This window comes from Gobio gobio (assembly GCF_949357685.1).
Source record: "Gobio gobio genome assembly, chromosome: 7".
Taxonomy (NCBI): Eukaryota; Metazoa; Chordata; class Actinopteri; order Cypriniformes; family Gobionidae; genus Gobio; species Gobio gobio.
The window spans coordinates 35,893,003-35,907,177 of NC_137103.1; the positions used below are offsets into that span (position 1 = coordinate 35,893,003).

Genomic DNA, 14,175 nt, shown 5'->3' on the forward strand with positions numbered 1-14,175 from the left:
AAATGGTTGCACATTTATTTAAGCTATTTTTATTTATTTACTTGTTTTAATATTATTATATTCACATTTTTACAGCTTTACTCTAGGCTTTTCCACATATATTTATTTTAATCTCATTTATTTACATTTTATTAATCTTTTCTTTTTTTTACATTTTTATCAGGTAATTTAACATTCAATCATTTATTTATTTAATCTCATTTATTTGTTTACTTAATTTTTTCCATTTAAATTTTTTTTCTCTAGACTTTTAAACATATTTATAGATAAGAAATTAAATAAATGTATAATAAAGCAAATTTATTTGTTTACTTATTTTAATTGTTATTATTATTATTAAAAAAAATGTTTTACATGTTTTATCATGTGTTAATTTAATAACTTATTTATTTTAATCTAATGTTTTTTCTCTAGAATTTTCCACGGACGCCCTGTCACTCCTTTGCGGCCCCCTGGACCCCAGTTTGAAAACCCCTGTTCTAGATCACAGCTTGTTGACTGCTGCTGCCCTCTACTGGTGATGTATTAGTAATCCAAGAGCACATATTGCCATATTGGGCATCTGTGCAAAAGTGAGAACAGCTCTTATAATACACATTCTATAATGGATAAGGATATTAATACGTATGTGACAGTCTAAGAATACACGAAAAAATATTATTTCAAACTTTCTTCAGTTTTAACTACATTTAAGTAGCGCCTAGTGCACGAACGAACACATGAGCTCGTTTTCTACTCTCGCGATATTTCGCAGTTAATCTGCGACACTGGAGAAAGTAAATATCCTATGGCGCCGTCCATAACACTGTAGAGTCTTATCACAATGTACATGGTGCTATTTACCAAATGAGTCCAGTCGAGGCGCGGGGTCTTTCGTCAGACCAGAAATAACGGACTGCAACTTTGAATTTGTGTGTACAGTGCGATATTTTAATCACCACGCACAGAAAAAGACAGCGGCTGGTAGTTGATGACACAGCTCGCATCTCCGTCTCTGAGTGACACGCACGAGACAAGCGTGAGTGCGAGTGAATATTGCAGTTTATAACGTGAAAGATAAATTAAGAAATGTTAAATATAGGATAAATTAATATTAAAACAATTTTTTAAACAGTGCCCTTTTTACGTGTTAGCATCAATGTCAAATATCGTTTGTGTAGTTTATAATTTTTTTTATGTAGGTTTATTGAAAAAATATATTAGCCGCCCCTCATTGGACCACATTTTCTATCACTTTTTAGTGATCTGAGAAATCGAACATTGTAAACAAAATGTTACAAAGTTTCACATGAGTGTAATGGGTTTATGATCACTTTTCAGTGCTGGTGTAAAATGCAGAATTCATATCCAACCCTGATCCAACACAATCAAGTGCTCATGAAGATCTTAGCTGGTTCAGTTGTTTGATCAGGGTTGGAACTGAACTTTGCAGGAAGGTAGATCTCCTGGAACATGGACACCCCTGGTGTAAATTAATCTGTTGATTATATTCGCGAAAATGACTCTTATATGGCAGAAGTAGTAGGGGTAGTATGCTATTTAACCACCTTCCAGTTCCTATGTCATTCCCAAACGTGACCGAAACTGACATAACAATAATTTTGTTACCTTTCAAAACTTGATGATATGGTTCCATCCTGATACTATGGGTGCTTCTCATTTCTTATTTGTGCATCCTTGTTTCTTTCCCTCGCTTCCTTTCCACACGCCTTTGCTCCACCCCCTTAGGATGCGAGGGAAGGATACACCTGTGTGTCCATCAGGAAGCTCCCTCGCTTCTAGTTTCTCACCTCCTCGTGGTGCAATTAGAGAATTGATGTCCTTCAAGATGGCTGAGCCCGATCGGTTTCCGGGTCACGGGCTTGAGGACAAAGGCCCTGTCCCAAATGGCACACTTCATGTGCACTTTCGGTCTTGCAATGGCTGCTGCGTGCGCGTGTCCGTTAAGTCCACGAGACCGCAGGGTGTCCCATTTGTGATTTTATGTCTCAGAAGGGTGCTCGCGAGCCCCCCCTTTGAGGTCGATATGCGCCCTCGGCAGTCAAAGCGGCATTACGTTGTGAAAGTGCGGGTTTAGGGTGCCATTTGGGCCATAGGAGTGAGGAAACGAGGAAGCATCAGTTTGAGTATTGAGAAGCACCCACAGTCTGCACCCGAAATCACATACTTCCCAACTATAGTAGGCGAAAAACAGTATGTGACAAAAATAGTATGTCTGAATTCACAGTATGCTACTCACAGGCAAAAAGTGGCGAGATTCTTAAGTGTGCATACGATAGACACTTTAGACACTACTATCCCATGAGGCCACAGGAGAGGATTTAGGAATGGCAGTGAAGTGACGCTGGTGGGTCACATGATAATGACATCATGCCGAATGTAGTATGTCCATATTACATTCATACTACACACATGCATACTAGATAGAACATACCTTTTTAGTGGTCGTGAAGTAATTACTTATTCAAAATAAGTAGCCTACCTACTCAAGAGAGTATGCTATTTCGGATGCAGTCATAGATTGGTGACATCAAAACACGGAAGACTAATTCGCCCCTGGATCACTCGACATAAATTACTCACACCCACACTGAAAACGCAAAAGCGTGAAACAGTTGTTTATTTTTAAAAACGTATGTTTCTAATATGTTTGGGTTGTGCAGTTAACTTTGTTTTACAAAATGTCAAAGTATCGTCAAGCTATGTTTACCACAGGCTTTATTTACTCATAAATCTACTACTGTACTCATAAATTGAAAAACCCTATAGGAAAATCTTGAGGGAACCAGTGGCGAATTAGGCTTCCGGGTTTTGACGTCATCCCTGCACCACTCTACTCAGACCTTTATCATGGTCACTGTTTGTCCCGCCTTTTGTTTGTAATGTCCAGCAATAATTAACTTTTCTCCAGTAGATGTGCAGAAATTTCCTTTGAAGATTTGCCCTGAAGTCACAGTGAAGATGACTGACAGAATGTTTGAAGATAAACAACATGCCTCCCTATATCAAAAATATCGATTTGATCCACCTGAGGAGCTGAAGGAGCTTATTCTCCAGTATCTGGACAAAAAGGTTAGTCCTGTCATTTTAATATTATTGAACGTTTTGAGTGCAACAATCTGACATGTTCGTCCACGGTATTGTGTGCACGACAGCTGAATGTTTGGTAACTCGCAGACCTTTCCAAAATATCCATTCGCTGTTTTTCCATATAATTTTTAATGACAAAAACATGCTTCGCAGAAAGGAAAGCCCCATCAGCTGGCCGTGGATGTAGGCTGCGGAACAGGGCAGAACTCTCGTGCGCTGACACCATATTTTCAGCAGGTGGTGGGCATTGATGTCAGTGAATCTCAGGTGGAGGAAGCGAGAGCGGTGCCGGGGTTACCTAACCTCAGCTACAGGTCAGTAAAACATTTTTCTACTCTTTCTTAACAAACAAATAATACTTGTCCCATCTATTATTTACTGATTATGTGAAAGATATGGAACGATGCACCTTTATCCCTTTGTGTAACCTTGAAAGAACGAAATGAGTTCTTTGAGACACAGCATTGTGCAATACAGTGCTAACAGATTACTGTGGTCTAACCTCATCATGTTTGTCATTAATTGACAGAGTAGGCACAGCAGAGGAGCTGCCATTCCCAGATGGCTCGGTGGATCTGCTGACGGCTTCGTCTGCGGCTCATTGGTTTGACACTGAACGTTTCATAAAGGAGGCTGTACGTGTCCTGAAGCCTCGTGGCTGCCTGGCTTTCTTTGGCTATGGAGACAATGAGTCAATGCCCCAAGAGTCCTGTGGGGATCGACTTAATAACATATATGAGGAAGTAAGCATATACCATAACTATGTACAGTATGTATGAATTGAATATGAGTACAAAGCAGGTTTAAAAATAAATTATGCAATAAACTGACACTGTTTAATATTTAAATGCCAAAGCTTTAGCTTACTGAATGCCTGTTTATCGAATTTGAATGGTAAAAGTTGCAATGTGCTCACAGAATAGTGATTACTGCACTCTGCTATTCATTTATCCTGCTAGGTAAAGCAAGTTCTGCTGCCCTACACAAGCACTAGGGTAGCTGGGGCCAACAGTAAGCTAAAAGCCTTATTTGAAGCCATACCCTTCCCAGACAAAGAGAGGTAAACCAGAGCACTGCACTCTAATGAATAATTAACTTTCTGTCAATGAGCCTCTACACAAATCACAGTATAGCTACATTTGTGTTTAAAATAAAACATATTTTTTTATTTTTATTATTATTTTTTTATTATTATGTTAAAATAAGTTTTAGTTTAGTTTTAAAGTCCCTCTGTAGTCAATTATTTTATCCCTTAAAACTCATCTTTGAAAACATTTTCTTCATGCCTTAAAATAGCTTGAATGTTCACTGCCGTTCAAAAGTTTTGATCAGTAAGATTTTTGGAAGAAGTGTCTTCCAAGGCTGCATTTATTTTATTAAAAATACACAAAAAAAAAAGAAATATTGTGAAATATTATTAAAATGTAAAAAAACTGGTTTCTCTTTTAATATATTTTAAAATGTAATTTATTTCTGTGATTCAAAGCTGAATTTTCAGCATCACTACTCCAGTCTTCAGTGTCACACAGTGTCTGTGTCATTATTCTAATATGCTGATTTGCTGCTCACGAAACATTTATGATTATTATCAATGAACAGTATTTATCTGAAATAGAACTTTTTGCAACATTGTACATCGTTCAAAAGTTTTGGGGTCAGTTGTTTTTTATTTATTTTTTTTTGGGGGGGGGGACTTAAAGAAATTAATACATTATTATTTTGCAAGGATGCATTCAATTGATCAAAAGTGACAGTATAGACATTTATAATGTTACAAAAAATTATATTTAAAATAAATGCTGTTCTTTTGAACTTTCTGTTTATCAAAGAATACACAACTATTTTCAACATTGATAATAATCATAAATGTTTCTTGAGCATCAAATCATATTAATATGATTTCTGAAGGATCATGTGACACTGAAGACTGTAGTAGTGAGGCTGAAAATTCAGCTTTGCATCACAGAAATAAATTACATTTTAAAAATATTCAAATAGAAAATAGTTATTTTACATTTTAATAATATTTCACAATATTACTTTTTGTTGTTGTTGTATTTTTAATAAAATAAATGCAGCCTTGGTGAGCATAAGAGACTTCTTCTAAAAACATTACAAATCTTACCGATAAAAAACTTTTGTATGGCAGTGTAACTCTACACCCTTGCTTCATTTAGTATATGAGGTACCATAAATATGCAAATTAGCAAGTTAAGTCTTTGGTTCACTGGAGTTTTAAAGAAAATACTCAGCAATGGTGTTGACTTATGAATTTGCACATGGTTTGTCTTAAAGCATATTAAAACACCATATAAACAAGATTCAAAACTTGATTTTCACCACTTTGGGGTTTTTAAATAATGCTATATTTGATATGAAATGAGTTGCAGCAGTTTCGTAATATTCTGTTGTGTCTTTGTAAGGATTGAAATAATTCCAGTAAAGCTGCAGCTGAGCATCAAGAATGTAATTGGTTTTATTCAGACGTTCTCCATGTACCAAGCCTATCTTAGAGCCGATCCAAATGCTGCAACTGCGCTGTTGGAGAAAACAACATCACGGTAATTACTTCTTTCTCAAAAACTTCAGCACTTCAGGCTTTTACGCTCATGCAACATTGATGGTTTGCAACACAAAATACTACACTGCAAGTTTCTCCTTGAGGAAACAATGTTAATACATTTTTCAAAATATTTGATTACGCTCATATGCTTTTTGTCCTTTAAAGAGGATGATATTGATGGTATATTTGCCTGTCACTTATTCTGTTCCAGTATTCTAGATGAGATGAAAGTGTCATCAACAGAGGCCAAAGTTGACTTCGTGATGGAGTACTTCTGTGTGCTTGCTTGTAAATCTGAGTGACACATGACCCACCACTCCTGTATTTAGCTACTGTAGCTCCCACAGAATTCTTAATCATACTTCATTAATCAAGTTAACAAATCTGTGAGCTTACAAACACAATATTGTTTTATAATTTCACATGTAAGATTCTGAAAATATAAACCACTTAGTTTTGCACTATGTATTATGATGTTGCAAAATGTTACTTTGAAGTAATTTACTCTGCAACATGCATGCATCAATATAATGTTGTTCACAGAAATCAGTGTTTTGTTTGTTATTGGGGGGGTGGGGGGGGGGTATCAGTTGTGTAAAACAGTAAACATTCCCTGGATGTCACAGAAATATTTACTCCATCTAGTAAAAAAAAAAAAAAAAAGTAATTAAATCTTTCTTAACACCCACATCAAGCTATGCATGACTGTGAGTAAAAATCAGCAAGACAAAGGAACCAGCAAAGTGACCTTAGGGGTCACTATCCACCTAAATGTGGGTCATCTAATGTTATTTGAGTATGTGTGGAAAATTACAGAAGGAGTGCAGAGATGCTGACCTTGGGAAGGGGATAAAGAGAACTCAATTGTTTTGTCTGGTAGGCAATGCTCGACAAACATTCAGGAACGACTGTTGACTCTGCTTTTGCAAAAGAATAAACCATTTTATTAAATTATGAAGATTTGTCTCTTATTCAGACTTGATTAGAAAATTGCCACAACAATGCTCAAGAAACATGTATGATTATTATCAATGTTGAAAACAGTTGTGTAAAACATTTCTTTCAGGGTCCTTTGATGAATAGAAAGTTCAAAAGAACCGGGTCCGTGTAACGCTTCACAATTAAATTTTCAGACCATATAGTGCAAATGCAAAAATTAAAATATTGAAACAAACGTCCATTTTTTCCATTTTCTCGGTTACTTCATCGGTGGATTTTTGCCATTTTCTCTCCTTTTTTCAAATTTCCTTTTGCTAAATTATGACTTAAGAAATTAGCTTTTGAATAAATTGAAATCTAACCAATTTTATTTTCCTTCTATTTTTTCCCCCAATTTACGTGGACTGTGCCATATAGCGGGGGGAGGTCGCGGACTGTTTTACATCGTTTATGTAGGCTATAGCCTGCGTGCATGTTGAGAAGTAACTTATAGTTTAAAAGGCTAACACAGAGGACGCCATAGTTTTTATTGTTAATAACTGTGCTAAATGTAGAATTCAGGTCTGGCCATCGGGAGCAGCGGGCAAACCGGTGGCCTGGCTACTTATTTCGCCCGCTGCTTTGTATTTATCTATACTTATTTGTTATTAGTGCACGCACACACACATACACACACACACACACACACACACACACACACACACACACACACACTCACGTGCACACACACTCACGTGCACACACACACACAGACACACACACACACACACACACACACACACACACCTACTTTATTATAGGCCTATTGATGCATGCCTCAATGTACCCGAATGATTTAAGGACTCGCCATTTGATAATTAACGGCTTGTAATGAACCGAGTTAATGACTGCTAAATTTAAGGGCACGAGAAGATGTGAGAAGCAGTATATTCAATGAAAAGTTCAATGTTGCCGTGGAAACGAAGAATGATGATCACTCAGTGAAAACAATAACATCGGCAAAGGAGTTTATTTAGGCCCAAATATTTTGTATGTTTGCATGTAGGCTAGGCTAAGATGTGAATAAAAGCTAACAAAAATTTGCCGAACTTTATAACTTTAACAAAATTATAAAGAAAGAAAAAGTGAAAGACAGTCACAGACATAGGCTACCAATTCAGATAGATTTTAAACATTAATAATAACTTCTAATACAAGAAGAAAAAGTGAAAAAAGAGAGAGAGCATTTTCTTGTGGTGCCCCCCTGAGCACTTGGTGCCCTATGCGCAGCGCGTGATGCGCGTAATGGGAGCGGCGGCACTGTGCATTTGTCACACTTCCATGTCTGAAAAGCAGAAGCAAGCTCAGCGTAAAATAGACTCTTCCGCTGCCTGTATCAGTGGCAGTGCCCATAGCACGAAAGTATCGTAATTTATTGATGTAGCCTGCAGTTCATAACAGCCACGGGTAACAGGTGCCATGGACCGCTCATGTTCGCATCAGTGGTATAACTTTAACCTAGAAATCACGGACCCCGGTGCACAAATATCATAACAATCTAAAATAGGCCTACTGTAATATATTGTATGTTATACTGTAATACATACAGTGAGGAAAATAAGTATTTGAACACCCTGCTATTTTGCAAGTTCTCCCACTTAGAAATCATGGAGGGGTCTGAAATTGTCATCGTAGGTGCATGTCCACTGTGAGAGACATAATCTAAAAAAAAAAAAATCCAGAAATCACAATATATGATTTTTTTAACTATTTATTTGTATGATATAGCTGCAAATAAGTATTTGAACACCAGAGAAAATCAATGTTAATATTTGGTACAGTAGCCTTTGTTTGCAATTACAGAGGTCAAACGTTTCCTGTAGTTTTTCACCAGGTTTGCACTGCAGGAGGGTTTTTGGCCCACTCCTCCATACAGATCTTCTCTAGATCAGTCAGGTTTCTGGCCTGAGTTTGAGCTCCTCCAGAGATTGTCTATTGGGTTTAGGTCTGGAGACTGGCTAGGCCACGCCAGAACCTTGATATGCTTCTTACAGAGCCACTTTTTGGTTATCCTGGCTGTGTGCTTTGGGTCATTGTCATGTTTGAAGACCCAGCCTCGACCCATCTTCAATGCTCTAACTGAGGGAAGGAGGTTGTTCCCCAAAATCTCGCAATACATGGCTCCGGTCATCCTCTCCTCAATTCAGTGCAGTCGCCCTGTCCCATGTGCAGAAAAACACCCCCAAAGCATGATGCTACCCCCCCCCCCCCATGCTTCACAGTAGGGATGGTGTTCTTGGGATGGTACTCATCATTCTTCTTCCTCCAAACACATTAAGTGGAATTATGACCAAAAAGTTCTATTTTGGTCTCATCTGACCACATGACTTTCTGCTATGACTGCTCTGGATCATCCAAATGGTCATTGGCAAACTTAAGACGGGCCTGGACATGTGCTGGTTTAAGCAGGGGAACCTTCCGTGCCATGCATGATTTCAAACCATGACGTCTTAGTGTATTACCAACAGTAACCTTGGAAACGGTGGTCCCAGCTCTTTTCAGGTCATTGACCAGCTCCTCCCGTGTAGTACTGGGCTCATTTATCACCTTTCTTGGGATCATTGAGACCCCACGAGGTGAGATCTTGCATGGAGCCCCAGTCCGAGGGAGATTGACAGTCATGTTTAGCTTCTTCCATTTTCTAATGATTGCTCCAACAGTGGACCTTTTTTCACCAAGCTGCTTGGCAATTTCCACGTAGCCCTTTCCAGCCTTGTGGAGGTGTACAATTTTGTCTCTAGCGTCTTTGGACAGCTCTTTGGTCTTGGCCATGTTAGTAGTTGGATTCTTACTGATTGTATGGGGTGGACAGGTGTCTTTATGCAGCTAACGACCTCAAACAGGTGCATCTAATTTAGGATAATAAATGAAGTGGAGGTGGACATTTTAAAGGCAGACTAACAGGTCTTTGAGGGTCAGAATTCTAGCTGATAGACAGGTGTTCAAATACTTATTTGCAGCTGTATCATACAAATAAATAGTTAAAAAATCATATATTGTGATTTCTGGATTTTTTTTTTAGATTATGTCTCACACAGTGGACATGCACCTACGATGACAATTTCAGACCCCTCCATGATTTCCAAGTGGGAGAACTTGCAAAATAGCAGGGTGTTCAAATACTTATTTTCCTCACTGTATATTCTAGAAAGAAAGACGCTTTCAGCCTTACTCAAAGGCCGCGGAAACATGGCCAGTGGGTTCTTTACGCAATCCATTCCCCGCATTCTTATTTTGCTTCTTATGTATTAAATATACAGGCCATTAGTTTATGAAACCTTGATCAAAATTAAAATACAATTTATAGAAAAAGAAATTCACTTTAAAGAAATGATTTCTGCAAAACAACACTCAATAAAAATCATGTCTGACCCCACTCCTTGTCTCCAGACATATTGCACGTCTTATAGCCTATATCTTACTCATACTCACTTTTCATCATCAACATATGAAATTAAAACAATAATACAATAAGCTAATATTTAAACATATAGCCTAACTATGAATCTAAATAGGCTACGTTTGCATGTAGCCTACTCCACTCCAAACGCTTCAAAAATGTATTTTGTTTATTAACGCAAAGTTTTTAATTTCAAATTTAATTTCTAAATTCAGTTCATATTTCCAACAAACGAAATTCCGAGCCAAAATAACGAAGTGGTAAAAAAAACTGCAAAAATTAAAAATATTAAAGAATTTGCGTGCGCTTTTGTCGGCATGAGTAAGATAGGCTATAAGACACGCAATATGTCTGGAAACATGGAGTGGAGTCAGACATGATTTTTGTTGAGTGTTGTTTTGCAGAAATCATTTCTTTGAAGTGAATTTCGTTTTCTATCAATTGTATTTTAATTTTGATCAAGGTTCATCTAATTGCCTGTATATTTAATACATAAGAAGCAAACCAAGAACGCCGGGAATGGATTGACATGTGTAACGAACCCACTGGCCATGTTTCCGCGGCCTTTGAGTAGCCTAAGGCTGAAATAGCGTCTTTCTGTTTTTTTTTTTTTTGTTACTTATTTTTTTATTTTGAATGTTCTTCAAATCTCCTTTTACATCAATTACTTGCACTCAGAAACAATATCCTTTACAGGGGATCATAACATTCACGCATCCTTACATGTATGATCAATTCCGCAGAAAAATATTTCCAAAAGTACAAGGAAAAGAAGAAATAAGAAATTATTAACAACATTTAAAATAAAAAATTTGAACAAACCAAACATCAACTTAAAACAAAACATGGGTTGTATTCAAGTTCCCCTGGCAAATATAACCAGTTAATTCTAATGGTCCTCCATCACCATCATTAATGGTGCCCATCTTTCAATAAAAAGTTCCCTCTGTAATCTCAATGAATATGTAATTTTTTCCATAGTGTAAATATTTCTCAAAATTGTTAGCCATTCAGCTTGGTTTGGTGGCTCACTCTTAAGCCATTTTATTGTAATTGCTTTCTTTGCTGCTATCAGTAATATCTGTAATAAATACATATTTTTCCTACTGTGTATCACAGCTGGTTTAATCCCTAGGATTGCTATCAGAGGGTCTCTTATCAGGTCAACATTCAGTACTTTATTAATATATGTAAAAATGGATTTCCAAAAGTTATCCAACAAAGGGCATTGCCAAAAAATATGTGAGTGAGTAGCCATTGTCTCTCCACACCCCCTCCAACACTGACTTGATTGATTCGGATTCATTTTAGACACAACTTGTGGTGTTCTGAAAAATCTGTTATTTATTTTCCATTGAAATTCCTTCCAAAAATTGACGTTTGTGACTTTATGAGCCTGAGTACATACCTCCAACCAAACTTCTTCACTTATTTCGAGCCGTAGCTCCCTAGTCCACTTGTCTTTCACATAGAATGAATTATCTCTTGTCATTGAAGCAATGATTTTATAAACATTGCTTATTGGTTTCCTCATATGTTCTCCACCCTGAATTTTTTATAAATACCGTTCTAAAAGGGAGGGCTCTATTAATCTGTTCCAGTTTGGGTGTTTCAGTATGAAACTCCTTAATTGTAGGTACCTGAAAAAGTCTGTTCTTGGTAGTTTAAACTCTATTCTCAGTTGTTCAAATGATTTGAAGTTGTTATTACTAAATAATTGGTGTACATAATGAAGGTTCAAAAGTTTCCAGTTTTTGAATCCTGCGTCTTTCTGTTTTTAATACATTTTTTGAATATATGTCTTAATTACAGTAGGCCCATTATAGACAGTTATGATATTTGTGGCTGCACCGGGGTCCATCATTACTAGGTTAAAGTTACACGCTTATCATTAGTGATCCATGGCACCTGCTACCCATGGCTGTTATGAACTGCAGGCTTCAATCAATAAATTGCAACAATTTCGTGCTATGGGCAATGCTACTGATACAGGGAGCGGATGAGATATTTTTCTGCTTTCAAACAAGTGTGACAAAGGCATGGGCTAAATACATTCTCTAATGTGGATACAGACATATATACACACATCACTATACAACACCTTATTAGGAGAAAATACGTCGTTTTAATGAGAAAAATGTTGTTTTAACGACAAAAGTTCTTGTTATTACGAGAAAATTTTTGTTTTTACGACATAAGATCTTGTTATTACGAGAAAAGATGTCGTTTTAACGACATAAGATTTTTTTTTTAATTTATACTTTGTTTTAGCAGGGTAGTCACATTGAGACAGTAGTCTCTTTTTCATAAGATCTCGTTATCATGACATAATTGTGTGAAAAAAATAATATGTATGTGGCAGCAATGCGTCACCGTAATATTTACATAAGGCAAAATGTTTAAAATCTATCTGAATTGGTAGCCTATGTCTGTGACTGTCTTTTCACTTTTTCTTTCTTTATAATTTTGTTAAAGTTATAAAGTTCAGCAAATTTTTGTTAGCTTTTATTCACATCTTAGCCTAGCCTACATGCATACATACAAAATATTTGGGCCTAAATAAACTCCTTTGCCGATGTTTTGACTTAGTGATCATCATCATTCTTCGTTTCCACGGCAACATTGAACTTTTCATTGAATATACTGCTTCTCACATCTTCTCTTGCCCTTAAATTTAGCAGTCATTAACTCGGTTCATTACAAGCCAGCCGAGAATGATAGGCTTTGATATGCCTATGTATATGTAGGCTATATAATGATATGCTGCAAGTCAAGAGTAGCGGATTCATAATTTGTATCGGTTAATTATCAAATGGCGAGTCCTTAAATCATTCGGGTACATCGAGGGATGCATCAATATAATAAAGTAGGTGTGTGTGTGTGTGTGTGTGTGTGTGTGTATGTATGTGCATGCGTGCACGTGTGTGTGTGTATGTGTGTGTGCGTGCGTGCACTAATAACAAATAAGTATAATACAAAGCAGCGGGCGAAATATGTAGCCAGGCCACCGGTTTGCCTGCTGCTCCCGATGGCCAGACCTGAATTCTACATTTAGCACAGTTATTAACAATAAAAACTATGGCGTCCTCTGTGTTAGCCTTTTAAACTATAAGTTACTTCTCAACGTGCACGCAGGCTATAGCCTACATAAACGATGTAAAACAGTCCGCGACCTCCCCCCGCTATATGGCACAGTCCACGTAAATTGGGGAAAAAAATAGAAGGAAAATAAAATCGGTTAGATTTCAATTTATTCAAAAGATAATTTCTTAAGTCATAATTTAGCAAAAGGAAATTTGAAAAAGGAGAGAAAATGGCAAAAATCCACTGATGAAGTAACCGAGAAAATGGAAAAAACGGACGTTTGTTTCAATATTTTAATTTTTGCATTTGCACTATATGGTCTGAAAATTGAATTGTGAAGCGTTACACGGACCGAACAGTGTTTATCTGAAATAGAATCGTTTGTAATATAAATGTCTTTAATGACTTTTGATAAATGTAATGCATTTTTGCTGAATACATTTTTTATTCCCCCCAAAAATTGGTGAGCATAAAAGACTTCCTCTAAAAACATAAACAAATCTTATCAATCAAAAACTTTTGAATGGCAGTGTATCTCCATCTTAACCCTAAAAAAGTTTTTGTACCCTGGGGGATACAAACATTTGAGAGTCTGTGGGGAGAGGCATTGAACATGTAGGTCTTATTTATTGGTTTAATTTTGTTTGTGTGTGGAGTCAGGGCCGTGCACAGACATTTTGAGGGGCAGTGGCCCAAACCAAAAAAAGGGGCACTTGGTTGGGGTGGCATTGGGGGCGAGGATTGGGTGCTTGTCCATACAAATGATCCATCTAATTTGGTGTCTATCGAAAATAGTGAAATAGCCTATGACATTGTATTATGTTGAATATCAAAGTTTTTGTGTCATTTGTTAATGAGGGATTTGTGGACACAATGTTTTTGGTTTTGTGGAGTAAATGTTATAGCTTTTATTTTGAAGTAAAAAGATCAAATTAGACTCTTGGGGTAAGATGACCCAGCCATATTTGGCACAGAAAGGCCCCAAGTGGCATGTTGTTACTGGTGTTATTGTTTTTAAATGTAATACTTATTGTAATTAACGGGGCTAATATTTAATATT

At 36.8% G+C, this 14,175-nt stretch overlaps 1 protein-coding gene across 5 annotated transcripts; it reads left to right on the plus strand.

Annotated features, from left to right (window-relative positions):
- Positions 1-736: 736 nt before the first annotated feature.
- Positions 737-6,611, plus strand: LOC307129580 (putative methyltransferase). 5 transcript variants are annotated; one of them, XM_079822125.1, is made up of 7 exons: positions 737-1,018; positions 2,912-3,072; positions 3,244-3,404; positions 3,620-3,833; positions 4,050-4,150; positions 5,514-5,651; positions 5,865-6,611. In XM_079822125.1, the coding sequence occupies exons 2-7, from the start codon at positions 2,962-2,964 to the stop codon at positions 5,953-5,955; spliced, it is 816 nt and encodes a 271-aa protein (XP_079678251.1). In that variant the 5' UTR covers positions 737-1,018; positions 2,912-2,961; the 3' UTR covers positions 5,956-6,611. The 5 variants fall into 5 exon arrangements, with proteins under 5 accessions (XP_079678251.1, XP_079678252.1, XP_079678250.1 ...); XM_079822126.1 differs by having other exon boundaries at positions 747-776; XM_079822124.1 differs by having other exon boundaries at positions 751-1,018; positions 2,915-3,072.
- Positions 6,612-14,175: the final 7,564 nt, after the last annotated feature.

What these genes read in the sequence shown, in the direction of transcription:
- LOC307129580 (XM_079822123.1), top strand. Translation starts at nt 971, where the DNA reads ATGACACAGCTCGCATCTCCGTCTCTGAGTGACACGCACGAGACAAGC. An exon ending in GTGACACGCACGAGACAAGC is followed by an intron (nt 1,019 to 2,922) that starts GTGAGTGCGAGT and finishes GTAGATGTGCAG; the next exon opens with AAATTTCCTTTGAAGATTTG. An exon ending in TCCAGTATCTGGACAAAAAG is followed by an intron (nt 3,073 to 3,243) that starts GTTAGTCCTGTC and finishes CATGCTTCGCAG; the next exon opens with AAAGGAAAGCCCCATCAGCT.